The sequence below is a fragment of the Podarcis gaigeae genome (assembly GCF_964106915.1).
Source record: "Podarcis gaigeae genome assembly, chromosome: 10".
Taxonomy (NCBI): Eukaryota; Metazoa; Chordata; class Lepidosauria; order Squamata; family Lacertidae; genus Podarcis; species Podarcis gaigeae.
Window position 1 is genome coordinate 1,523,728 of NC_139686.1, and position 25,070 is coordinate 1,548,797.

Consider the following 25,070-nt stretch of genomic DNA (forward strand, 5'->3'; position numbering starts at 1 on the left):
TATGGCAGACCAACACGGCTACCTATCTGTAACTGGTGCTGACCTTGAAAGCCCCAAATGATCTCAGCCCGAGGAAAACATTTCCGCAAAAAGACCAAAACATGTAGCCGCAGGTGATACAATAGGAGCCTTTCTTCAAATGGCCTTTGCAACACAACTCACTGGGTGGTAACAAAGTATACACATTTGCCTCTTTGCAACGGATGCTTTCGCTTAGCCCCGTTTCCTCAATGAATCCACCCATTTCTTGATGAAATAGAACTTCAGCCAGGAAAACCTGAGCTGAAATAGGAAAGAGAGCAAAACAGCAGCCCTGTCTGACCCCCGTCAGCCTCCAGACGCCCCCAGTCACGTGGCGGGAGATTCTTCCTGAGCCCCCCCCCTCCGTGAGACGGGTATGACATCATGGATGATCCAGTGATGATCCCCATGATCCAATCAGACTGGTCCAAAGAGCAGATCTCTAGGCCTGAATGAAACGGGTCTGCGATGCTGGATTCTGGAGTCAAGAAAGGATTTTCTGGAGTCAAGAAAGGGGAGGGAAGGATTTTGCAATGTAAACATTGTAGGGGGGGGACCCCGCTTTGCAAATGGATTGCCGGGATCTGCTTCCTCCCCCCCCCCCATTCCTCCCTTCCCGGTACATCCTCCTCTCACCCCGCCCCCACAACCCCAAATTCCTCCACCATGCGCTGCACCTCTTCCTCCTCCTCCTCCAATCCGGCTTCTGTTTCCGAAATGAGGGGAGAGAGCCCCCCCCCCAACTGCCTGCTTTTCCCGCAAGTGGAGCTTCTGAGCCGGATTGCTGCTCTGCGCCGTAGCTCTAGGGGAGCGCACTTTGGAAAGGAAAGGCGGGGCGTCATGGGAGGGGACCCCCCCCTGGATGTTGCAGGAAAGGAGAATCGGGAGCGAGGACAAAGAGGTAAAGGGCTCGCGGGGGGGAGGAGGGGACAAAAGGACCCAGAGACCCCCGCCAGCTCCCCCAATCGCCTTCCGTGGGGCCTGGATCCCTGCGCGTGTGCTGCGAAGGGGGTTTTCCTTGGCCCCTTAGGCGCCTTGGCAGCGGCGGACATGGGGAAACTACGCAGGGGGTCCCCACGAGGGCCCCCTTATCCCGTTTCCCCCGCGTAGGCATCCCTGGGGCCCTGTGGGCTCCGCATGGAGAAAGGCGGGCCATGAAAGGGTTAACGGGCATGAGGGACGCCTGGATAGAGACCCCCCTGTTCCTACTCTGTGCGTCTTGGGGTGTGGAAAGATGGGGGATGTGGAGTGAGCCACGCCAAGGGGGGCCTCTGGGTGCAGGGAAGACTCTGGGACAGAGGGAGGGAGTCGAGGAAGTGGGGAGGGGGAGCATCCCTAGGGCAGGAAAGGGCAGCAATGGGGGGGGGGGGGAGATAGGAAATCAGTCTTTGGGGAGACATCTCCATGGTGGCGCCCGCTGGGATTCTCCTTCCCACCCAGGAATCCGCCACCCCTTCAAGGCGACCAGAGACAGATCTCTGGAAAGTGGGGGTCCTGTCCCCCCACCCCTTCCTTCCTGCAATCTCCAACCTCTTCCCACCCCATGAGCCCCTGCCCTGTCCGGACGCAGCGCTTATGCCCAGTCCAACCATTGGTCCCCCTGGAGAGGAGAGGAGAGAGGAAGAGGGGAGGGGGGAGGCCTTCTCAGAAGCGGCTCTTGGTTTCCGCAATCCCACCCAAGAAGCAGCCAGAAACCTTTTCCTCTCTCTTTTTTTTAAAAGATATTTATTAAGATTTTACAAAAAGAAAGTACAAAATAAAAATAGTTAAAAAACAATTCCATCTTTCCATCACTTATTTTTCATATGCTTGTTTCCCGGACCTCCTCACACCTCCCTTTTTTGTATTCCAATTCAATTTATTAGTTCAGCAAATCCTTTCCCTCTTTGTTTATCTTAGTCTTTAATCTTAAAATATTATAACATTAAATTTTTACCTGTTAATAATCCATTTTTTCATATTCCTTATAGCGTTATAGCTAGAAACCACTTAACTTTTTATCCAACATCATCCTAACATTCATTAATTTTACAATATTTCTGTTGATAGCCTTTAAATTTCTTCCAATCTTCTTCCAGCGACTCTTCTCCCTGGTCTCAGATTCTGCCAGTCATTTCTGCCACAGAAACCTTTTCCTCTCTCTCAGGCCTCCATCTTTATGTTTCTCTTCCACTGCCTGGTTCCAGTACAAAGAAAAGACAGTAAAACATCAGACATTAAAAACCTCCCAAAACAGGGCTGCCTTCAGCTGTCTTCTAAATGTCAGAATGTTGCCCATTTCCTCGCCCTCTGCCTGATTCCCTGTAACTTCGCTTCTCACGGGGGGGGGGGGGGAAATCAGCAGAAGACCTTCGAAGGACCACCTCCCTGTCCAGACTGAGCGATTTTGGTGGAGATGCTCCTTCAGGTCTACAGGGTCGAGGCTGTTGAGGGCTTTAGGTTGCAGATCTTGCTGCTCCATAATGATCTCATCCAGCAAATAATTTTATTACTGAAGGCAAAGAAGCATAATAGGATTCAAAATATACAAAAACTTAATTTACATAAAACCCTAACTTAGCATACCAAAACAGCACTCAAGTAAGAATCACACAAGTAGAGTAGAGAAATAGGAGACTAGGAAGTGGGACCAGGCTCCTTTCGGCCTTGTAATTTATATTCCATTAAATGTCAGTAACCTTGGGACTGGATAACAAGCCTGGCTCACTCCAGTTTAAACCAGCTTCATCTGGTTCCCCAAAACAAGAAAGGTTCTTCATAACCTCATAGCAACTTATCCCACCACCAGCTCTCAGCAGAAAGGAAACTGCCGAGTTTCAGGAAGCCTGCATTAGATCAATATTTTCAATGCCTGGAAAATGCAGCCATGCCACTTAAAGGTCAGTACCAACAGTTTGAATCGTGCTTGGAAAACTGGTGGGAGCCAGGTAAAGTCCTTGAAGGGCAGTGATATGTGGTCTCGGTGGCTGCTCCCATGCAGTTGCAGTTTCTGGGTCACCTTCAAAGGTAGCCCCATGTAGACCGCATAGCAGTAGTCCAAGTTGGAAATAACCAGAGCATGCACCACTCTGGTGAGACAGTCTGCAGGGAAGGAGGGTCTCAGCCTGCGTTCCAGATGGAGCTGCTAGGCAGCTGCCCTGGACACAGAATTGACCTCTGCCTCCATGGTCAGCTGTGAGTCCAAAATGACCCCTAGGCTGCGCACCTGGTTATTTAGGGGCACAGTTACCCCATCAGGACCAGGGGGTCACCCACACCATCCCACCCCCTGTTCCCCAGGGACAGTACTTCTGTCTTGTCAGGATTCAAGCTCAATCTGTTAGCCACCATCCATCTTCAAACCACCTCCAGGCACCAACACAGGGCATTCACCACCTTCACTGATTCCGATTTAAACAAGAAGAAGATCTGGGTATCACCAACATACTGGTGAACACCCAGCCCAAAACCCCGATGATCTCTTCCAGCAGCTTCATATAGATATTAAAAAGCATGGGGGAGAGGATGGAGCCCTGAGGCACCCCACAAGTGAGAGCCCAGGGGTCAGAACAGCCATCCCCCAACACCACTTTCTGGACATGGCCCAGGAGGAAGGAGGGGAACCACTGCATAACCATTTCCCCAGCTCTCCTAGAGGGTTCAGTAGGACACCATGGCCAAAGGTCTCCAAAGCCGCTGAGAGATCTAGCAGAACCAGGAAACAGCTTTCCCCTCAGACTCTAGCGCATTGGAGATCATCAACCAGAGCAACGAGGGCAGTTTCTGTCACATGATGAGGCCTGAATCCCAGTTGGAAGGATCATGGTGGCAGAAGCTTTCCTGGTCCTGCACCCCCAAAAGCTCCAGGCACAAGTCTTTCATTAGCTTTGAAGGGGCCATCCGATACTTGGTGGTCTTTTCTTCAAAAGACAAATATTTTGAATACTTTTACAGTGACATATGATGGGCAGTGTGTTTGGGGGTCCTGGGCTGCCTAGACAACAAGACCCCTTTCTCAGCCTGGCTAATATGGTCCCAAGGAAAGCAGAGCAGTAGGTTTGGCACCAGCTTGGCTGCAGGAGTGGCTGGAAGGAGGTGTGCAGGACACCATCCAACCCTCTTAGAGACTCCCCTCTGGATTTGTATAGCCTTTTCTTTTCCTGAAGATAACTCACCAGGCAGCGAAGGTTTAGTTTTCCTTCTCGAGGACCTCCCTTCCCAGATTGACGAGCCCCCTCTGCCCTTCACTTTCCTCAGCAGCATGGGCCGAATCTGCCTTACTGACTGTGGGATTCACGGTTCTTCTCCTCTTCTCCATCCACCAGGGCCTGCCTTCACCTGCAGCAGAATTCCCCAACCCACCAAGGATTTGAGACCATCTATTCTCACCTGGTTTAGCCGGCCGGTTGAAGCCGTTCCTGGGCTTGTGACCCCTATTCTATCCTGACAGCTTCTGGAAGCCACAGGTGGGAACTGAGTGTAGGGTGGGGACCATTGATGGATAAATTACCCCATAACGTGCATGACATGACCCCCACCAAAGGAACTAATGATCTCCTAACACCCCAAGACACCATATAATTATGATATTTGAGACAGAACCGGAATAAATTCGTCTCTAGAAAAAACACAACTTCAGGCAATAAGTAAATTAATACTACTTATTCAAGGTACTACATATTCCACTAAGTACAGTTTATCTATTTGCCTTGAATTTCCGCTTTTCAGTGTCATTTTAGGATAGTCCTGCGTCAGAAGATGGGCATGAGATCAGACAGCACATCATTCTTTTAAAAATCATACTGCTTTATTAACATTGATTGAGGATTATGAAAGTTGCTCATGATTTACTATCATTTGTGATGGGGGGCGATTATTTGAGGGTGTACAAATTGCAGCACGCTTTACTTCTGGGCTGCTTCACTCCTTGCATGGAGGGGGGGCTCTGCCTGCAAACAGATCAACAGCTGCCTTGCTTTCTTCCTGGCCTCATTGTGTCACCTCTGACGGAGACACAAGGGAGGAATTGTGTTGGGGTGTGTGTGTGTGCAAAAGCCCAAGCCCTATTTTTTCCGTAACACAGGAGTCACAGAGTCCAACCCGCTACTCAATGTGCACAAATACCAAAAACATGGAATGGATCTAAGATCATGGTGTGGGTGGGGGGGAGGGAAGGATTTTGCAATGTAAACATTGTAGGGGGGGGGACCCCACTTTGCAGCTGGATTGCCAGGATCAGCCCCTCACGCGCTCTCCTGATCCCCAGAAGTAAGTGAGGAGGGGGAAAACCTTTTTCTCTCGCCCGCAAACAATTCTTTCTCTGCCTTCCCGGCACAACCTGCTTTCACGCTGCACCCACAATCCTCAATCCCCCCCCCCCTGTATGTCGCACCTCTTCCTTCTGCTCCTCCCTGCAATCCGGCTTCTGTTTCCGGAATGAGCGGAGAGAGCCCCCCTCCCGAACTGCCTGCTTCTCTCGAATGTGGAGCTTCTGCGCTGGATTGCTGCTCTGCGCCGTAGCTCGGGGGGGGGCACTTTCGGAAAAGGGAGGAGGGGCGGAAGGACCCCCCCCCCCCGTGGATGTTGCGGAAAAGAAAGGGAGAATTGGGAGCGAGGACAAAGAGGTAAAGTGGTCACGGAGGAGGGGCCCTTCTGGACAGAGAAATGGGGGTCGCAGGACGAGGGGTGAGCCGCGCCAAGGGGTGGGGGCCTCTGGGTGCAGGGGAGACTCTGGGACAGAGGGAGGGAATCGAGGAAGTGGGGAGGGGGAGCATCCCTGGGGCAGGGAAGGGCAGCATTGGAGGGGGGGAGAGATAGGAAACCAGTCTTCGGGGAGACTTCTCCATGGTGGCGCCCCCTGGGGATCTCCGGAGGGGCCGCCTTGGCTTCTCCCTCCCACCCAAGAATCAGCCATCCCTTCAGGCAACCAGAGGGATCCCTGGAAAGTGGGGGGTCCAGTCCCCCCACCCTTCGTTCCTGCAATCTCCATCCTCTTCCCACCCCATAATCCCCTGCCCTGTCCAGATGCAGCAATTCTGCCCAGTCCAACCATTGGTCCCCTGGAGAGGAGAGGAAATCCCCAGAGGAAGAGGGGAGGGGGGAGGCCTTCTCAGAAGCGGCTCTTGGTTTCCCCAATCCCACCCAGGAAGCAGCCAGAAACCTTTTCCTCTCTCTCAGACTTCCATCTTTAAGTGTCTTTTCCACTGAGGATGAGGATAATGCACACCTGTCATCAGAAACAGGGGTGCAGAGTCCATGGAATAGCTCTCAGGCTTGATACGGAAGTTGCACCTCCAAAGCATTTCTGTTCCCCCTATTCTTTGAACGCAATGTCACAGTGACTGACAAGCTGAGATACAACCCATCATCATCCGATGACAGCGACTGCATGAATCTTCCCAGTCAAAGGACCCATTTTCATGATAGACAGTGCCTGTGGCTGGAGGCTCTACACACCGGGTGTCCCTGTGCAGGCCAAAGACTGCCAGTATTAGCACAGGTGAGGTGTGTGTCATTCCCAAAGTTACAGACTGTATGTGAATGAGAGTTTGTGGGTGGGATTATAATTTACGGCAACCCTGTGATTTTCTCCGCCCATAACATTTCGTAAGCTAATATTGCAGTAAAAATTCCAAAATAACTACAAAAAATTACAAGATAATAATAATAGTACAGTGGTACCTCGGGTTAAGAAGTGAATTCGTTCTGCAGGTCCATTCTTAATCTGAAACTGTTCTTAACATGAAGCACCACTTTAGCTAATGGGGCCACCACGCCGCTGGAGCACAATTTCTGTCCTTATCCTGAAGCAAAGTTCTTAACTAAAAGTTCTATTTCTGGGTTAGCAGAGTCTGTAACCTGAAGCGCCTGTAACCTGAGGTACCACTCTAGACGTTATAGTATTAGTATTTTGCCCCAGCCATTCTGGGCAGCTTCCAGTACATATAGGTAAAGGTAAAGGGACCCCTGACCATTAGGTCCAGTCGTGGCCTACTCTGGGGTTGCGGCGCTCATCTCGCTTTATTGGCCGAGGGAGCCGGCGTACAGCTTCCGGGTCATGTGGCCAGCATGACTACGCCGCTTCTGGCAAACCAGAGCAGGGCATGGAAACGCCGTTTACCTTCCCGCCGGAGCGGTACCTACCGTATTTTTCACTCTATAAGACACACCTAGTTTTGGGGGGAGGAATCCAAGAAAAAAAAATTGAATCCCAGAAGCCAGAACAGCAAGAGGAATCTGGCTTCTGGGATACTGTGTGGCTGTTCTGGCTTCTGAGATAACACTGCCAAGGGCAGCAGGATGAAGGCTCCCCCTGCCTAGAAGAGGCTAAGGCAGAAGCCAGGACAGGCGCCTCGCTGAAGGGGCGCTGCGCAGTCCTCCCTCTTTGCGCAGCTGAAGACTGATAAGCGTAACAGGATCCAAAAATAGCAAAAATGTAACTCACAGTAAAACCCTGACTTAGCTTACCAAAACAGCACTAAAGTAAGAAACAGACAAGCAGAGTAGAGTAATATCAGAATATGAAGTGGGAGCAGGCGCATTTCAATACTGTAATTTATATATAATTCAATGTCAGAGTCACCCTGGGACTAGATAACAAGCCTCCAGGTGGACGTGCCCCCTCTGCCCTTCATGTTCCTCTTCCGCACGGGCAGAATCTGCCTTCTGGACTGTGGGATTCACGGTTGTTCTCCTCCTCTCCATCCACCAGGGCTTGACTTCAGGTGCAGCAGAATTCCCCAGCCCCCCAAGGATTTGAGACCCATCAGCTTTCCTCACCTGGTTTAGCCGGCCGGTTGAAGCCGTTCCTTGAACCCCTGTTGCATGCTGACAGCTTCTGGAAGCCACAGGTGAGAGCTGAGTGCAGGGTGGGGACCAAGGGTGGAAAAATGACCCCAGAAGGTGCAGGACATGTCCCCCACCAAAGGAACTACTGCTCCCCAACACCCCATGACATCTAGATGCAGGTAGGTAGCCATGTTGGTCTGACGCAGTTGAAATAAAAAATTAAAAAATAGTCCAGTAGCACCTTAGGGACCACTAATTTTGTTCTAGGTATAAGCTTTGGTGTGCATGCACACTTCTTCAGATACACTGACACAGATGTCACCATACCCTTGTATATCGTGGGAGGGTGGGCTGGGGTTTTTCTCAGAAAGGTACTCCTACTACCATCTCACACTACCCTTCACTATATGAAGAAGTGTGCAAGCACATGAAGTGTGCAAGCACTTGGTCCCTTTGTGACCCCATGGACTCTTTGTGACCCCCATGGACTCTTCGTGACCCCATGGACCAGAGCACGCCAGGCACTTCTGTCTTCCACTGCCTCCCGCAGTTTGGTCAAACTCATGCTGGTAGCTTCGAGAACACTGTCCAACTATCTCGTCTTCCGTTGTCTCCTTCTCCTTGGGCCCTCCATCTTTCCCAACATCAGGGTCTTTTCCAGGGAGTCTGAGTCTTCTCTTCTCATGATGTGGCCAGAGCCTTAGAGCCTCAGCTTCAGGATCTGTCCTTCCAGTGAGCACTCAGGGCTGATTTCCTTCAGAATGGAGAGGTTTCATCTTCTTGCAGTCCATGGGACTCTCAAGAGTCTCCTCCAGCACCAGAATTCAAAAGCATCAATTCTTTGACGACCTTCTTTATGTTCCAGATCTCACTTCTATACATCACTACTGGGAAAACCATAGCTTTAACTATACGTTGGCAAGGTGAGGTCTCTGCTTTTTAAGATGCTGTCTAGGTTTGTCATTACTTTTCTCCCAAGACCCTAAGTTGCTACAGGACTATTTTTGTTAATTTTTTTACTTCAACTGTGTCAGACCAATATGTCTACCTACCATTAAGTACAGTTATCTCCTTGCCTTGAATATCCTGCCTTTCAGTGCCGGATTAGGATAGCCCTCTGTCAGAAGACAAGCAAAGGATCAGGCAGCACATCATCATTATAAAGAACCATTGGGGTGGGTGTTTCCATCTGGGATTCCCATTTGCCATCTTCTTTCCTTCTGCTTCTCCTGCTCTCTTCATGCAATGTGAGGCATGTAGACAGAGGTCCATCTCCGAGAACAGGAGCATCCCTAAGCACCCATTCAGCTGACCCCAAGCACCAAGCTTTGTCACTAGTTCTCTGACTGACCCAGACCACAGTCCCCAGAAAAGACGTAGACCTGGGTCTCCCAAAATGGTCCATATGGACCTCCTGAGGTCAGTGGGACTATGCAGGTGATTCATGAAGATCTAGAGGTGGAAATGGGGGCAACCACTTGATCTGAAAGGCAGTCCCACAGGACAACGGTATTCCAAGATCATGCTGTGTTATTAAAGATTTTTTAGGGTTATGAAAGGTTGCTGATCATTACTATCATTCGACATCATACCATTTTTATTTTCTAAAAATTGGGAACATGGGGAGGACATGGGAGAATGTAGGAGATGTTGAAATAGGAGAAGGTGCTAATGGCGATTGATGTGCCCTTTTTTTCTGTGTTCTCTTTCTTGAAACCCAAACAGGATTTCCTTTCTGCCCACTCTGAAAAAGGTGATGGAGAAGACAGAATTGCAGGGGACAGGGCACCTTTCGTTTCATTAGGATTAGCCATTAAAATGTGTGAAATGTGGAGTATGCTTCACTGAATGAGCACACACAGTTCACATCAACCAACACAAAAAGGAAAGAATACATTTAAAGGTATGGAGTGCGGAAAGAGCTTCTGTTCCAATGCAAAACTTAGAACACACCAGCGGACTCACAGAGAGAGAAAACGTTTTACGTGCTGGGAATGTGGGAAGAACTTCAGTCAGAGTGGAAACCTTAAATTGCACAAACGGACTCACACAGGGGAGAAACCATTTAAATGCATGGAGTGTGGAAAGAGCTTCAGTCAGAGTGGACACCTTAGACAACATCAACGGACTCACACAGGGGAGAAACCATTCAAATGTGTGCAGTGTGGGAAGTGCTTCAGTTTCAGTGCAAGCCTTAGATCACATCAACAGAATCACACAGGTGAGAAACCATATACATGTATGGAGTGCGGAAAAGTCTTCAGTCAGAGTGGAGACCTTAGACGACATCAACAGACTCACACAGGAGAGAAAGCATTTGAATGCATGGAGTGCGGAAAAGTCTTCAGTCAGAGTGGACACCTCAAAAGACATCAACGGACACACACAGGGGAGAAAGCCTTTGAATGCATGGAGTGCGGAAAAGTCTTCAGTCAGAGTGAAAACCTCAAAATACATCAACGGACTCACACAGGGGAGAAACCATATAGATGCTCTGAGTGTGGAAAGAGCTTTAGTGTTAGTGGAAGCCTTAGACAACATGAACGGACTCACACAGGGGAGAAACCATATAGATGCACTGAGTGTGGAAAGAGCTTTAGTGTTAGTGGAAGCCTTAGAGAACATCAACGGACTCACACAGGGGAGAAACCATTTAAATGCATGGAGTGTGGAAAGGACTTCAGTAAAAGTTCACACCTTAGATCACATCAACAGACTCACACAGGGGAGAAACCATTTCAATGCATGGAGTGTGAAAAGAGCTTTAGTGATAGTGGAAGTCTTAAACAACATCAACGGACTCACACAGGGGAGAAACCATATAAATGCATGGAGTGTGGAAAGAGCTTTAGTGATAGTGGAAGTCTTAAACAACATCAACGGACTCACACAGGGGAGAAACCATATAAATGCATGGAGTGTGAAAGGAGTTTTAGTAATAGTGGAAACCTTAGAACACATCAACGGATTCACACAGGGGAGAAACCATTTAAATGCATGGAGTGTGGAAAGAGCTTCAGTCAGAATGAAAACCTTAGACAACATCAACGGACTCACACAGGGGAGAATCCATTTAAATGCATGGAGTGTGGAAAGAGCTTTCGTCATAGTGGAAGCCTTAGAAATCATCAACGGACTCACACAGGGGAGAAACCATTTAAATGCATGGAGTGTGGAAAGAGCTTCAATCAGAGTGCAGACCTTAGACAACATCAACGGACTCACACAGGGGAGAAACCATTTAAATGTATGGAGTGTGGCAAGGACTTCAGTCGGAGTACGCACCTTAGACAACATCAACGGACTCACACAGGGGAGAAACCATATAAATGTATCAAGTGTGGAAAGAGCTTTAGTAATAGTGGAAACCTTAGAAGACATCAACGGACTCACACAGGGGAAAAACCTTTTTAAATGTATGAAATGTGGAAAGAGCTTCAGTTATAGTGGAAACTTGAGAAGGCATCAACATGCTCACATCGGTAAGAAACAATTTAAATGTATGGAGTGCGGAAAGAGCTTTAGTGATAATGGAAGACTTAGAACACATCAACGGACTCAGACGGGAGAAACCATTTAAAGGTATGGACTGTAAAAGGAGCTTCAGTCAGAGTGGAACCCTTGATTTATGTCAACAAACTCACACAAAAGACAAACCATATAAATATCAGGAAAGTAGATAAAGGTTCACTCTTAGTGGAAGTTCAAAATCAACAGACTTATGGACAGCAAGAACTTTAACAGTTGACACCCTTCAAACCATCACAAACTCAAAGAGGAGAAGCAGTTTATATGAAAAGGCTGCAAAAACTGCTTTATTTATAATGGAGTATTTAAGGAACATCCTGGGACTCTCACATGGGAGAACCCATTTAGTTGTATGGAGTGTGGGACGTCTTCCTCTCAGAGTCCACTCTGAGCAATGAACTCAGCAGGAAATCATTCCTAAAAGCATGAGGTATATGTGAGGTTCTGGTGTTTATATGTAAAACTGTATAATAATGAAATAGGGCAACATCTCACAATGGTGAGTATAATTTTAGATGAAAATACCTTTGGTTTTTAAACCAAACTCTGCCCCCCCACCGCATGATCTCCAAGCACTGCTTCTTCACCAGAATGTCATCGCTGCCTCCTGCCCTGCGCGTTCTGAAGAAAACTTGGAATACTGAAATTGAATGGGAGATTTCCCCCCAAGCCTAATTTCAAAAGGGGGAAGGAGGGGCTGCAGGTACCAGGAAAGTCTCCTGGGGGCCCCACCTTCACTCATGAACCCCATGGGGCAACCCCAGAGCTCCTGCTCATTCTGGGGTTTGAGGAAGATGGTCCCAGAAGTTTTGCTTCAATCATGCTTCTCAGGAGTTTTCCTACCAGAGGACCACAGTGCTGTGGCTGCTGTTGTTGTCAAGGACTGGCTGGTGAGGGGGGGAGGCACCAGCTGGGGGACCCAAAAGGGAAGAAGGCTCAGATCCTGTGGACTGGTGGTGGGATGACAATGAGCAGAAAGAGGGAGAAAAGGGAGCAGACCGGAATGGGAGATGTTGCAAGCTGAGCAGGAAACAGGGTTTGATGAGCGGGAAGAGGCTGGGGCAGAGAGCAGTTCGGGCTCAGAGGGAGGGGAGGAGGGGGCCAGGAGACCCAGAGGAGGCCGGCTGCTGAAGCATCCAGGGAGATTCCACCTCCTGCTGCGCCCAGCACATGCCTTTGAGTCTGGCGGTTAGAACTCTTAGAATGTGGGTATCCCATTTTTCAACCAGAACAAAAACCCTCTAGCCTTTTCCCAGGTCTTTCCTGACTTGACAGTCGTTCGTCTTTTCTACAAAGGACTCTACAAAGTCCTTCTCCCTCCCTTTACTTACCATGGGGTCCCAGCAACCTTTTCTGCCTCTTACATGGTAGGGAAAAGAGTCCCTTTCCATTGGACGCCTGGCAGCCCAGTGCCAAATCCGGCTGCTCCAGAGAGAACGGAAAGGAACTGTAATCGCCCTTGCGCTCTGACGCGCACCAGTCACTTCCTCCCGGATCCTGGTGCTGCCGGTGCAGCTGCATTTACGAGAAAAAGAGAGATTGGAAACCGAGCCCAAGTCCCTTGCTATCCAAACTGGCCAGTCGGACAAGCCTTGGGGTGTCTTTTCTTGGGAAAAAGGAAAAGCTTCAGATCTCAGGTTCCCCGACAGGGAATGAGAGCTTTCTCCCCTTCCAGTTAATTGCCCCTCTAATTGCAGAACCCCAATTCTCCCGTTCTCCCCTCCCCCTCCCAGCTACCTCTTGCCAGGAAGGCTGACAGTGAAGACCGTAAGCAAAAGAGACAGCCAAGGATGAGAATCTGGGTTGCTGGGTGTTTCAGAGAATCCCGCCCACAATCTTCTCCATTCCTAGACCCACGTCTGCTTGCGCTGCTCCTGGCCATCTCAGGGTCTTTTGCTAGATTAATTTATGGCCGGCCTGGGGCTGAAAATAAACTACCAAAAAAGTAAATTACTGACAAAAAGCCTCACAATGGAAGGGAAAAAAGAACTTCAAGAAAAAACAGGCCTGGAAATTAAAAATAAGGTTAAATACCTAAGAATCTGGATTTCAAATAAAAGTTTAAATTTATATGAGGATAATTCTAGTAAAGTATGGAAAGAATTTTTAAAAAAATATATGGAAACCTGGACCAAACTCCATCTCTCACTCTGGGGAAGAGTCTCGGCTGTGAAAATGAATATCCTCCCCAAAAAGATTTTCTTATTCCAAACAAGGCCCACTTTAGGAGGAATGAATTGTTCTAAGGAGTGGAAAAGGGAAATATCTAGATTTATATGGAGTGGAAAGAAGCCGAGAATTAAACACCAGTTATTAACAGATAAAAAGGAGAGAGGTGGGTTTTTCTGGAATTCTATCATGAGGCGGCAGGATTGGTTTGGATAAAATACACTAAAAGATACGGACCTATTAGACTTGGAAGGCCACGAGAATCGGTCTGGATGGCACGCTTCTTTAATGTACAGAAAAGTGAAGGTCCACAGGGGATTTTTGAGCCATGTGAAATAAAATCTGGAAGAAATATAAAGGACTACTCGAGCCAAAAATACCCTTGTGGACATTACCAAGAGAAGCCATATACTCATGTTAGAATATTTACAACTAGCAGAACTGACGGGAAGAGTTAGTGTTGTATTGAACCGGAAAATATTTGGAGAATGGAGAATATTTAAGGATTATATAAGATCATATTGTACCAACAACGCCATATTAGCAGAACTTGAGTGATACTTGTAAACACAACAAATGCTGTTTGTGGAGTAAACCGGAACAATATTAAAGAATATAAAACTGTGCAGAAAAAACAACGACAGTATAAACAGTACAATGAGAATGATTGGAAGACTCATTTTGTCAGAATTCTTTTTTATTTAATTAGGAAGATTAAGTTTTTTCTTTTTTTCTCTCATTCTTTTTTATTAGTTATTTCCAAAAAGAACACAAGGTAACACACAAATACAAAGAAAATACACAGAAAAGAAAAATTAAAAATAATAAACAGCAATTATCATTTCCATATCATCCATAACATAGTTGTCTCTTACGGGGCTTCCTTCAGCCTGTCCGTAAATCATTCGAAGCAATAAATAAAATTACACGTTTCATTACTTATATTGTCATTATACCGATTCCTAATTCCTGTTTGCTTTGCACAATAACTCTTAGTCTTTCACAGTGCGTCTCTAAATCCCTTTAGCGTTATTTGCCCTTCACGAATACATTCCAGATAATCTACATACTTTTCCCAATCTTTGGTGAACACTTGGTCTCTTATGTATCTAACTTTTCCTGTTAATCTATCCAACTCTGCGTAATCTGACAACTTAGATCTCCACTCCTCCACCGTTGGGGTTTCCCGTAGTTTCCACTTCTGGGCTAATACTACCCTTGCTGCCGTAACCGCATAGTATACCAATCTGCGATCTTCCTTTTTTATCTCTTGTCCTAATATCCCTAGAAGAAAGATTTCTGGTTTCTTTATGAACGTGTACTTTAATATCTTCTTCAATTCAGTGTGTACTTTCTCCCAAAATTGTTTCACCCTTCTGCACTCCCACCACATATGGTAGAAGGAGCCCTCTATGTCTTTACATCTCCAGCACTTATTATCCACCTTATACATTTTTGATAATTTCATGGGTGTCAAGTACCACCTATAAAGCATCTTCATGACGTTTTCCCTTATCAAAGTACACGCCGTAAAGTTTACCCCCTCCTTCCAAAGTTTCTCCCAATCCTCATACTGTATACTATGACCTATATCCCTTGACCAATGGATCATCACCGATTTGACTTCCTCATCGCCTAAATTCCAGTCCAACAACATCCTATATATCTTAGATATAATTTTCACTTTATTATTTATTATTTCTGTCTGGAATTTTGAGTCTTTATCTGCATAACCTCTTTCTTTGATATCTTTACTAAACATCTGATTCACCTGATGGTGATGTAGCCAATCGTAAACATGTTCCTTTGTTTGCTCATACGGTTTTAGCTTCCATTTCCCTTCAACCTTAGTTAGTAGCTGATCATAAGTTGCCCAATTGCTTCTCATATTAATGGTTTTTGTACTCATTACTTCGAGAGGTGAAAGCCAATGTGGTGTTTTCGGCTCTAACAGATTTTGATATCTTTCCCAAACTTCGATTAGCGGCCCTCTAAAAATGTGATTCGCAAACTCCTTGTGTTCTTTCCTTTTGTTCTTCCATAAGTACGCGTGCCAGCCGAATCTATTATCGAAGCCCTCTAAGTCGAGCAGCTCCGTATTCACCAATTTTACCCATTCTTTTATCCAACATAGGCATGATGCCTCATAGTACAGTTTCAGATCCGGCAGGGCAAAGCCCCCTCTTTCCTTTACGTCTGTCAGTAATTTAAACTGAATTCTGGGTTTTTTGCCCTGCCATATGAATCTTGAGACTATCCTTTGCCATTCCTTAAAGATTCGACTCCCTTTGATTATAGGGATGGTCTGGAATAGAAACATCAACCTCAAGGAGGAAGATTAAGTTTTTTCATGCACATAAATCTGCTTCTTCTTTCTTTTTCTGTATTTTCTTCTTTCCTTTTTTCTTCATTGCTTTTTCTTTAATTTTCTTTTTGCAGTATGAGATTGTAAATTCTTTGTATATGTCTGTATATGTCTGTAATTTAAATCAATAAAGATTATTTTAAAAAATAAATCAATTTGTGGCCGGCCTGATCAAGCGTTGCTTCCTCTGGTTAGCCCCGCTGGAACTCCAGTTCTTTCCAGACCCTGGGGTCACTAGAGAACTGGTGGCTCCTCCTGGCAAATGACCTGCTGCGCGCTGGATCACCAGTCCTTCCTTGCCCCCCTTGAATCCCATCTGGGGTGCCATCTGTTGTAAACAAAAGCTGCCCTTCTTCCAGTACATGTGAAAAGGATCTAGGAGTCTTGGTTGACCACAAACTTGACATGAGCCAACAGTGTGACGCGGCAGCTAAATAAGCCAATGCAATTCTGGGCTGCATCAATAGGAGTATAGCATCTAGATCAAGTATTCTGCTCTGGTCAGACCTCACCTGGAGTACTGTGTCCAGTTCTGGGCACCACAGTTCAAGAAGGACACGGACAAACTGGAACGTGTCCAGAGGAGGGCAACCAAAATGGTCAAAGGCCTGGAAACGATGCCTTATGAGGAACGGCTAAGGGAGCTGGGCATGTGTAGCCTGGAGAAGAGGAGGTTAAGGGGGGATATGATAGCCATGTTCAAATATATAAAAGGATGTCACATAGAGGAGGGAGAAAGGTTGTTTTCTGCTGCTCCAGAGAAGCGGACACGGAGCAATGGATCCCGACAGTAAGAGCTGTTCGACAGTGGAATTTGCTGCCAAGGAGTGTGGTAGAGTCTCCTTCTTTGGAGGTCTTTAAGCAGAGGCTTGACAACCATATGTCAGGAGTGCTCTGATGGTGTTTCCTGCTTGGCAGGGCGTTGGACTCGATGGCCCTTGTGGTCTCTTCCAACTCTATGATTCTATTATTCCTTTATGGGGGACACAAGAGCCCTTTATAGAGTCCCTTGTAGGCTCTCCATTGGTAGGAGGAAATAACAGACATCCAGAGACTATTGAGAAGCAAAGCAGCTAGTAAGCCTGATCTTTATTGATCTGCTGCAACAGGGTGCTCCCCTGAGGAGGACCCCCAACCAAGCCGTGCCTGCCCTTATATAGACATTTTAAATTTCCTGCCCTGGAGCTCCAGACCACCTCTCCATGCATCATACATACATCACAGAAGGGGTGTAACCCCAGATCACCCCCCACAAACATCATACCTACATCACAGAAAAGGCGGTCTGCAACAGAAATGAGAATGTTTTCGTTTTTCCTGTCTGCCAGGTTATCTGATAATGCCTTATTTGATTCCCTTTCCTGGCAGTCTGGCCATTCCTTTGAGATGGTGATTTCCCAATTCCTGAGACAATGGGAAGGTTCCCTCACCCCCTCCCTCCTTGCAGAGAAAACATTTGGTCAGTTTGGGAGTCAAAATGGTTTCAGGACGGTCTTCCTGAGCTGCTCCAGACATGGGGTCGACATATCTATGTATGTGCTTGGTTGGTACATTTATGAACATTTATTATATATATAAGACATTGTTACGGAAAATCTAGGTGTGACGCTGCTCTGCCACCCAGCTCGTCGGACTGAGTCCACGGTTCCCTGCAGAACAAAAGGAGCGCAGCCAGAGACCGGAGCAAGTTGGAGAAGATCCACATTTATTGCACAACAGGTTCAAGGGGAGATTGACCCCCAAGGATGGGGTGACATGAACTTTTATAACTTCCCACCATCACCCCAGATACAGTTCAAAGGCATCATCACTACTGTCAGCGAAAGGGAGGCAGCCAGGGAAGGTGGGGGCTTGGAAGCACTTACCGAGAGCCTAAACAGCCCTTTTCCAGCTTGTCTTCCGAATCGGAGACTGAATTAGGGAGTGGCCAGTCTGTTCCAGGAACTAGCTACTTTCAGAGGAGAGGAAATAGGAGGCGTTCCCTGTCTCGCTGGGCATGCTGGTCTAGAAAACATCACGAAGCTTCAGAAGCGTCAACTGAGTAAGCAACACGGACGCATTGTTTGGAGCTCCGGTGTTGGCTTGGAATTTGCAGTAATAAATCTCCCGGACGGAAGTGGCTTGGTGCCTGGAATGTTATCTCTAAACTAGCTTGGCAGCAAACACATCCCTCACAGCTACATCATCACTACATCACGATTACATCACAACAGGGGTGGGTTCTACAGCATTAACATATGGAGGAGGGAGGGGGAAACATGCAGAGTTGGAACATGTATTGAAAGACACGTTCTGAGTACCGGTGGTAAGAGAACAATGGGGTCTTAGTTTGCATAGTCTGTCACCTGGCTGAGCCTGGAGGAAGGGCTAGACTGGGTGATTTGGCATCAATGAGGTCTTTCCTGGGTGTACGTGACTGTGACCTCCCATTTGAGGGATTATGGAAGGTACTGGGCAGTCTTGAGGTCCTGAGGAAATTGAGCAGTTTGGTATAGAAAGCAAGAGAATCGGTGGTACGAGTGATTTTCTATGAATTTATATATATTTTTAGCCCTTTAAAACAGTGGCAGCTCGTTTTGGAAATGAATTGATACAATATCAATTTTGACGGGATTAGCAAGGATACGAGGTGTCAGTCCATTCTTCTCAGAGCAGGGAGCTGTCAACAGCTTGTCAGAAGGTAAAGGAGGCCTGCAAGAGCTGACACTGCAGACCAAATGCATTGTCTTGATTGGCTGGAGGCTGCGCTCGGTGCAGGCTGATTGGTTAGGACGCTCCTGTAGGCAAATAGTCTGTTCATTCATAAAATACGCTCCTCGCTCCTCCGGTCTACCCAGGGAAATGAACGGGCGCAGGGAAAGGGCACTTTAAAAGCATGAGGTATATGTGAAGTTCTGGTGTTTATATGTAAAACTGTATAATGATGAAATAATGAAGGGAACATCTCACAATAGTGAGTATAATTTTAGATGAAGGTACCTTTGGTTTTTGCACCAAACTCTGTCACACCCACCCCACCGCATGATCTCCTAGCATGGCTTCTTCACCAGAACTTCATCATTGCCTCCTGCCCTGCGCGTTCTGAAGAAAACTTGAAATACTAAAATTGAATGGGAGCTCAAGCCCTGGAGCTCAAGACCCCTCCTTACATCACAGAAGAAGAAGAAGAAGAAGAAGAGGAGGAGGAGGAGTTTGGATTTGATATCCCGCTTTATCACGCCTCTTCAGGAGTCTCAAAGTGGCTGACATTCTCCTTTCCTTCCTCCTCCACAACAAACACTCTGTGAGGTGAGTGGGGCTGAGAGACTTCAGAGAAGTGTGACTGGCCCAAGGTCACCCAGCAGCTGCATATGGAGGAGCAGAGATGCGAACCCGGTTCCCCAGATTACGAGTCCACTGTTCTTAACCACTACCCCCCACTGGCTCTCGACAAGACACTCAGGTTACCACCACAACTCCTCCCTCAACCCCTCCTCTGTGTGATGTGTCAATGATGTAGTCATGATGTAGTCTTGGGGGTGTGGCATGGGGGATTCGGAGCTAATAAAAGTTGGGGTCTTCTTTTGTTGGGGGCTTCCATCTTGTTCCACCTGGTGGCAGGTGGGAGTCCTGTGGTGACAGTCTTCCATCAAGACCTAATGGCTGCTCTTTTGCTTTGCTCTTCCTGGCTGGTCTCCTTGTTTCTCATCCAAGGGAGCCCTCAGATTTTGGAATCCCCTTCTGGCTACAATTGTATTGGCTTGTTATGGAAATTACAGGGGGGGGGGCACATCTTTAAAGTTAAATATTACAAATATTATGCCTGAATATATCCTTCCAACCTGACAGCTCAGGGAATTCACCTAGCTTTAAAAATAATATAAAATCATCTCCTTTCCCAGTTCCCCCCATTCCAAAGCTATTTTCCCCTGGCAAAAGGACTCCAGGACGTTCCCAGAGGTGACAATTGCTGGGCTCATTGTTAGCCAAAGGAAGCCAAATCTCATCCCCTGACTCGCCTCAGGCTCCAGACATGCAAAGGAACTTCTATTGTACTTTTGGGTGGTGGTGTAGCAGGAACCCCCCCCCCCATCATCCAGTTTGTACAAACTTCACACACACTCACACACTACATACGCCACACTTCTGTTATAAATTCATAGAAAAAATCAACCATACATCGGATTTGCACTGTTCCATTTTTATTTTATTCCATATGACAAGGACTATCAAAAGGGGGTGGCTTGGTTCTGGTCAGCCATAATCCCTTCACCGTCTCAGCACATACACTGGAGCCCTGCCCATGCCAACCCTGATGATCCCAGACAGAAGACAATCAAGATCACAAAGAACTTCCATATGGGAGTGGATTCAGCATGGACTGAAACAAAGGACACTGATCAGATCTTCCCTCAGGGGGCAGGAAACTGCCAAGTCCCCTTTGTCTCCTGGAAGTGACTCAGGGGAAGGGGGGAAGGGAGGAACCAGCCAGGTGACAAGACACTCAGGTTACCACCAACTCCTCCCTCAACCCCTCCTTTCTGTAATGTATGCATGATGTTTCTGGGGGTGGGCTAGACCTAGAGGAGGGGAATTTCAAAAGTTTTTATAAGACCTTGCACACTATTCTTCTGGGTCTTTCCTCTCACCTGCAAGTGAGGGGGGCACCCTGTCACGACAGTCTTTCTTCAATAAAGACCAAGCCTACAGGCTGCCGATTTGCTCCAATTTACTCTGGTTGGTGTCTTTACTTTTTGTCCAAGGGAGCCCTCAGATTTTTCCGGTAACAGTGGGTACTTAAGATATATTTGTCTATGCTAATCTTATACCTGAGTCTTGCCCTGCCATGTCTGCTTATGCTAATCTTGTACCAAGGACTTGTCTGGACATAACAAAAAATTCCTTCCAGTAGCACCTTAAAGACCAACTAAGTTAGTTCTAGGTATGAGCTTTCGTGTGCATGCACACTTCTTCAGATACACTTCAGATACTTCTTCAGATACACTGTGTATCTGAAGAAGTGCGCATGCACACGAAAGCTCATACCTAGAACTAACTTAGTTGGTCTTTAAGGTGCTACTGGAAGGAATTTTTTTATTTTGTTTTGACTATGGCAGACCAACACGGCTACCAATCTGTAACTTGTCTGGACATGTTTGCCAAGGTTAACCCCTCCCCTTCGAACTGTATTCTGGGATGTGGTGGGAAAGTTTTAAAAGTCCTTGTCACCCCATCCTCGGGGTTCAAATTTGCTCTTTGAACCTATTGTGACTGAGCAGCCTCACACCTAGATTTTTCCTTAACAGGCTGCTTTTCTGAGCCTCTTGGCTGTTGTGCCTGGACGGGGCCTGTGTCCAGGGTCCTTGTCCTGGCCTGAGTCAGAGGCTGGGGTGGGGAGCTGGGATTGGGGGGGAGTCTTTTAGCTGCCCCCCCTCCATTCCAGGTTTGAACAGCACCAACACCTAAAACACGGAGGGATCTAAGTTCGTGGGGTGGGGTGGGATCTTGCAATGCAAACCTGGTAGGAGGGAAGGGACCCACTTGGCAGCTGGATCTCCAGAACCTTCTCTCCCCCCCCCCAATTCTTTCCCTCTCCTCCCGGCACATCCTCCTCTCACCTCGCCCCCACAACCCCAGATCCCGCCCCAAACATCCCAGCCCTTCCTCCTCCTCCTCCTCCAATCCGGCTTCTGCTCCAGGAATGGGGGGGGTGAGCCCCCTCCCACCCTCCCTTCTTCTCCCGCAAGTGGAGCTTCTACTCCGGATTGCTGCTCCGCCCCGTAGCTGGGGGGGGGGGCGCTTTCGGAAAGGGGAGGGAGGAGGCAGGGGACCCCACCTCGTGGATGTTGCAGGAATGGAAAATCGGGAGCGAGGACAAAGAGGTAAAGGGGTCCCGGGGGGGGAGAGGGGAGGAAAGGACCCAGAGACCCCTCCAGCTCCCCCAAGCGCCTTCCGTGGGGCCTGGATCCCGGCACGAGTGCTGCAAAGGGGCGGAGATGGGGCGCCCACCCACGAGGGCTCCCTGGCCCCCTTTCCCCCGCGCAGGCATCCCTGGGGCGCGGAGAGAAGCTAGGATAGAGACCCCCCTGTCCCCCTTGCTCGTCTTGGGGGGCAATAGGGACGGAGAGATGGGGGGCGCAGGGCGAGGGATGAGCCAAGGGGGCGTCTGGGTGCAGGGGAGACCCCGGGAGAGAGGGAGGGGGTCGGGGAAGTAGGGGGGAGCATTCCCGGGGCAGGGAAGGGCTGCACTGGGGGATGGCAGATTGTGGGGGGGGGGGTCTCCATCGTGGCTTCCTTGGGGACTCTCCGGAGGGGCCGCCTTGGCTTCTCCCTCCCGCCCAGCAATCGACCCCCCTTCAAGGGGACCAGAGAGGGATCCCTGGAAAGTGGGGGTCCAGTCCCCCCACCCTTCCTTCCTGCAAGCTCCATCCTCTTCCCGCCCCATAAGCCCCTGCCCTGTCCAGACACAGCCATTCTGGCCAGTCCAACCACTGGTCCCCTGGAGAGGAGAGGAAATCCCCAGAGGAAGAGGGGAGGGGGGAGGCCTTCTCAGAAGCGGCTCTTGGTTTCCACAATCCCACCCAGGAAGCAGCCAGAAACCTTTTCCTCTCTCTCAGGCTTCCATCTTTATTGTCTTTTCCGCTGAGGGTGAGGATAATGTACACCTGTCATCAGAAACAGGGGTGCAGAGTCCATGGAATGGCTATCAGGATTGATATAGAAGTTGCACCTCAAAAGCATTTCTGTTCCTCTTATTCTTTGTAGCCAATGTCAGAGTGACTGACAAGCTGAGATACAACCCATCAGCATCTGATGACAGCGACTGCATGAATCTTCCCAGGCAAAGGACCCATTTTCAGGATAGACAGTGCCTGGGGCTGGAGGCTCTACACACCACGTGTGCCTGTGCAGGCCAAAGATTGCCAGTATTAGCACAGGCGAGGTGTGTGACCTTCCCAGATTTACAGACTGTATGTGAATGAGAGTTTGTGGGTGGGATTATAATTTACGGCAAGAGGAAAAAACCATGTGACTTTTGTTTTGTCATCCGAGAGACACAGTGCATACCTCAAACCTCCCTTGGGCCACATAGGTCCATATACACAAGTTGGAATACTTTGTCAGATTTCCTATGTGAACTGGGATAGCTGCATCTATGAACCTTCGCCCTTTTGCATGCAATACAATCCAAATACTTAGTATATTTGTTCATTTTGCACCCTTCTGATAATTCAGGTTGCCTTTTAACATACTGAAAGTTAATATGTCCCAAACGGCGGTGCCATAAGTGAACACAAGAATTATGGGTGGGCGAGTTCACACAACCAGCATGAACCTGTTCAACTTCATCTGGACTTGTCTCAAAATAATATAACCCATTTCTGCATTCCACCTGCAAAAGAGATACGTTTTTCTTTGAAATAGTGCAAACCCCATTTTCAAACACAGTTTTAAACCCATCTCTATCAAGTTCTGACACAGACAAAATACACCCCTTCATTCCCTATAGGACATAGGCATCCATTTCTGTATGCAAACAATTCAAGAACACTGTGCCTACGGTCTCTAAGGAACGCTTAGTTGAATCTGCCATTGTCACAACTTTAAGGGTTTGCAAATGCCTGCCCGGATGGTGAGATGCACCACTGTCGATTAACCAGTGTAGATTGCTGCCTTGGCCACGCCCTTGCATCAATGCCATTGCTGAAGCCATGTGCTGTGTGCTGTGGGAGTAGCCACGACCTCCTCCTTTTCTCCAACGTCCCCTGGAACTCCTTGTCTGGTAACTAGGGGTAACTAGGGGTAACGGCCTTGGTGCTGTCTTGACCAGGTTCACGTGTGCAGTTCCTGATTAAATGGGAAGAGGAACCACAGCGAAAACAGTATCTAGCTGCAAAAGCATTTACTGTATTCTCAAACTCAGCATCCCCACTCTTAGGCACAGCACAACCCCCCTTTGATGACAAACCTCTTTCTCTTTGACTTTTATCCTGTTCATCTGCAAGCCGAGAAGAAATGTATTCAAGGGTTAATTCAGCTGAAGGCATAGCTTCCAAAGTTAAAGCTAGAGTCTCATAGCTTTTATCAAGAGAAGACAACAATATGTATGCCTGCTGCTCCATGGAGAAAGGAATGCCCAGCTGTCTTAGTTGATTAAAGGCAGACACCATTTTGGCAATATGTTCTTTTACACACGCTCCCGGTTGGAGACGTAAATCAAACAAACATCTTGTAGCATGGATCTTGGCCCCCGCAGTGTTTCTGGAATTTAGCCGCTGCAGAACCGTCCAGACCTCATGCGTGTTCTTTAACTCAGAAACGTAAGGCATTTGCTCTGGTCCCACTGCCAAAACTAATAGACCTTGGGCTTTCCTGTCACGTTTCTGTGAAGCTGCTGCTACTGCTTTGTCTTCTGCAGACGCGTCTGCAGCTGCCTGTAAAGGTGGTGCTTCAGTACAACTCCACAACTCTTTTGCTTGCAACCAAACCCTTACTCTAGCCTTCCAATCTTGCCAATTTTTCCCATTGAGTCGCGTAAACGGGACAGCAAAACTTTCCTGGGACTCTGCCATCCTCCCTGGGGCTTAGGAACGATACTCACACACCTGTAGACCGTCTCCCAGCTGCTGAGGTGGCTCCTTGAGGAATAGGACGTCTTCCAGTGAATACAAACTGCACAGTGCCTGCTTATTTTATTTTATTTTTTTAAAAAAGATATTTATTTAGATTTTATATAATATAACAGACATACAACATACAACAAAAAAACAACAAAAGAAAAAATACATCACAAAGAAAGAAAGAAAAAGGAAATACAAAGAAACTCCAATTTTTAACTTACGATCTATATAACCCTCTTTCTTGACTTCCTCACACCTCCCATTTTTGTGTTTCCCTTTACACAATCAAATTCAGCAAATCCTTACCCTCTTTCAGATCTCATTTAAGATTACATATTTCAACCTATTATGTCTCCTATTTTTCTTCTCTTTTCAGATCAATTTTTACATATTCTTTATAAATTAATCCCTTGTGTCATTTTATTAAGTTTGACATAATATTACTCTGGTCTTTGCCCCCCTTTTTTTAAAACAATTTTTGCATACTCCTTTTAACTATATCACTGATGCCCTATTCTCTTTAGATCCAACATCATTTTAACATTCAAACATTTTACAATGTTTCTGCAAATAGTCTTTAAATTTCTTCCAGTCCTCTTCCACCAACTCTTCTCCCAGGT

At 47.5% G+C, this 25,070-nt stretch overlaps 3 protein-coding genes and 1 long non-coding RNA gene across 19 annotated transcripts in view; 2 read left to right on the forward strand and 2 right to left on the reverse strand.

Moving 5' to 3' along the window:
* The window catches only part of LOC310826057 (uncharacterized protein), a gene marked incomplete at its 3' end in the record, with an annotated part of 50,918 nt that extends 39,716 nt beyond the window's left edge, over window positions 1-11,202 (forward strand). The window contains exons 1-4 of one of the 7 annotated variants that reach the window (XM_083700547.1): window positions 6,328-6,504; window positions 6,712-6,827; window positions 7,712-7,850; window positions 9,514-11,202. In XM_083700547.1, coding sequence (XP_083556673.1) covers window positions 9,637-11,202 — 1,566 coding nt within the window. In that variant the 5' untranslated portion in view covers window positions 6,328-6,504; window positions 6,712-6,827; window positions 7,712-7,850; window positions 9,514-9,636. Of the gene's footprint in view, window positions 1-5,166; window positions 5,269-6,327; window positions 6,505-6,711; window positions 6,828-7,711; window positions 7,851-9,513 lie in introns of those variants that run through there. The other 6 variants (XM_083700548.1, XM_083700544.1, XM_083700546.1 and 3 more) reach the window with 6 other exon arrangements.
* The window catches only part of LOC310826021 (uncharacterized protein), a 156,844-nt gene that overhangs the window by 92,889 nt on the left and 38,885 nt on the right, over window positions 1-25,070 (forward strand). For 3 of the 8 annotated variants that reach the window (XM_083700458.1, XM_083700447.1, XM_083700449.1), the window contains exon 1: window positions 21,528-21,711. The exons of 1 other annotated variant lie outside the window; for it this stretch is intronic. The gene's annotated coding sequence lies outside the window, so the exon portion shown is untranslated. Of the gene's footprint in view, window positions 1-524; window positions 923-4,325; window positions 4,467-5,398; window positions 5,625-21,527; window positions 21,712-22,594; window positions 22,763-25,070 lie in introns of those variants that run through there. 4 more of the 8 variants (XR_014555600.1, XM_083700452.1, XM_083700455.1 and 1 more) reach the window with 4 other exon arrangements.
* LOC310825931 (uncharacterized protein) overlaps window positions 1-25,070 on the reverse strand; it is a 148,766-nt gene that overhangs the window by 18,446 nt on the left and 105,250 nt on the right. The window lies entirely within an intron of this gene.
* The window catches only part of LOC310826297, a 153,036-nt gene continuing 139,964 nt past the window's right edge, over window positions 11,999-25,070 (reverse strand). The window contains exon 4 of the long non-coding RNA XR_014555709.1: window positions 11,999-12,085. This is a non-coding gene — a long non-coding RNA (uncharacterized lncRNA). The remainder of the gene's footprint in view (window positions 12,086-25,070) is intronic.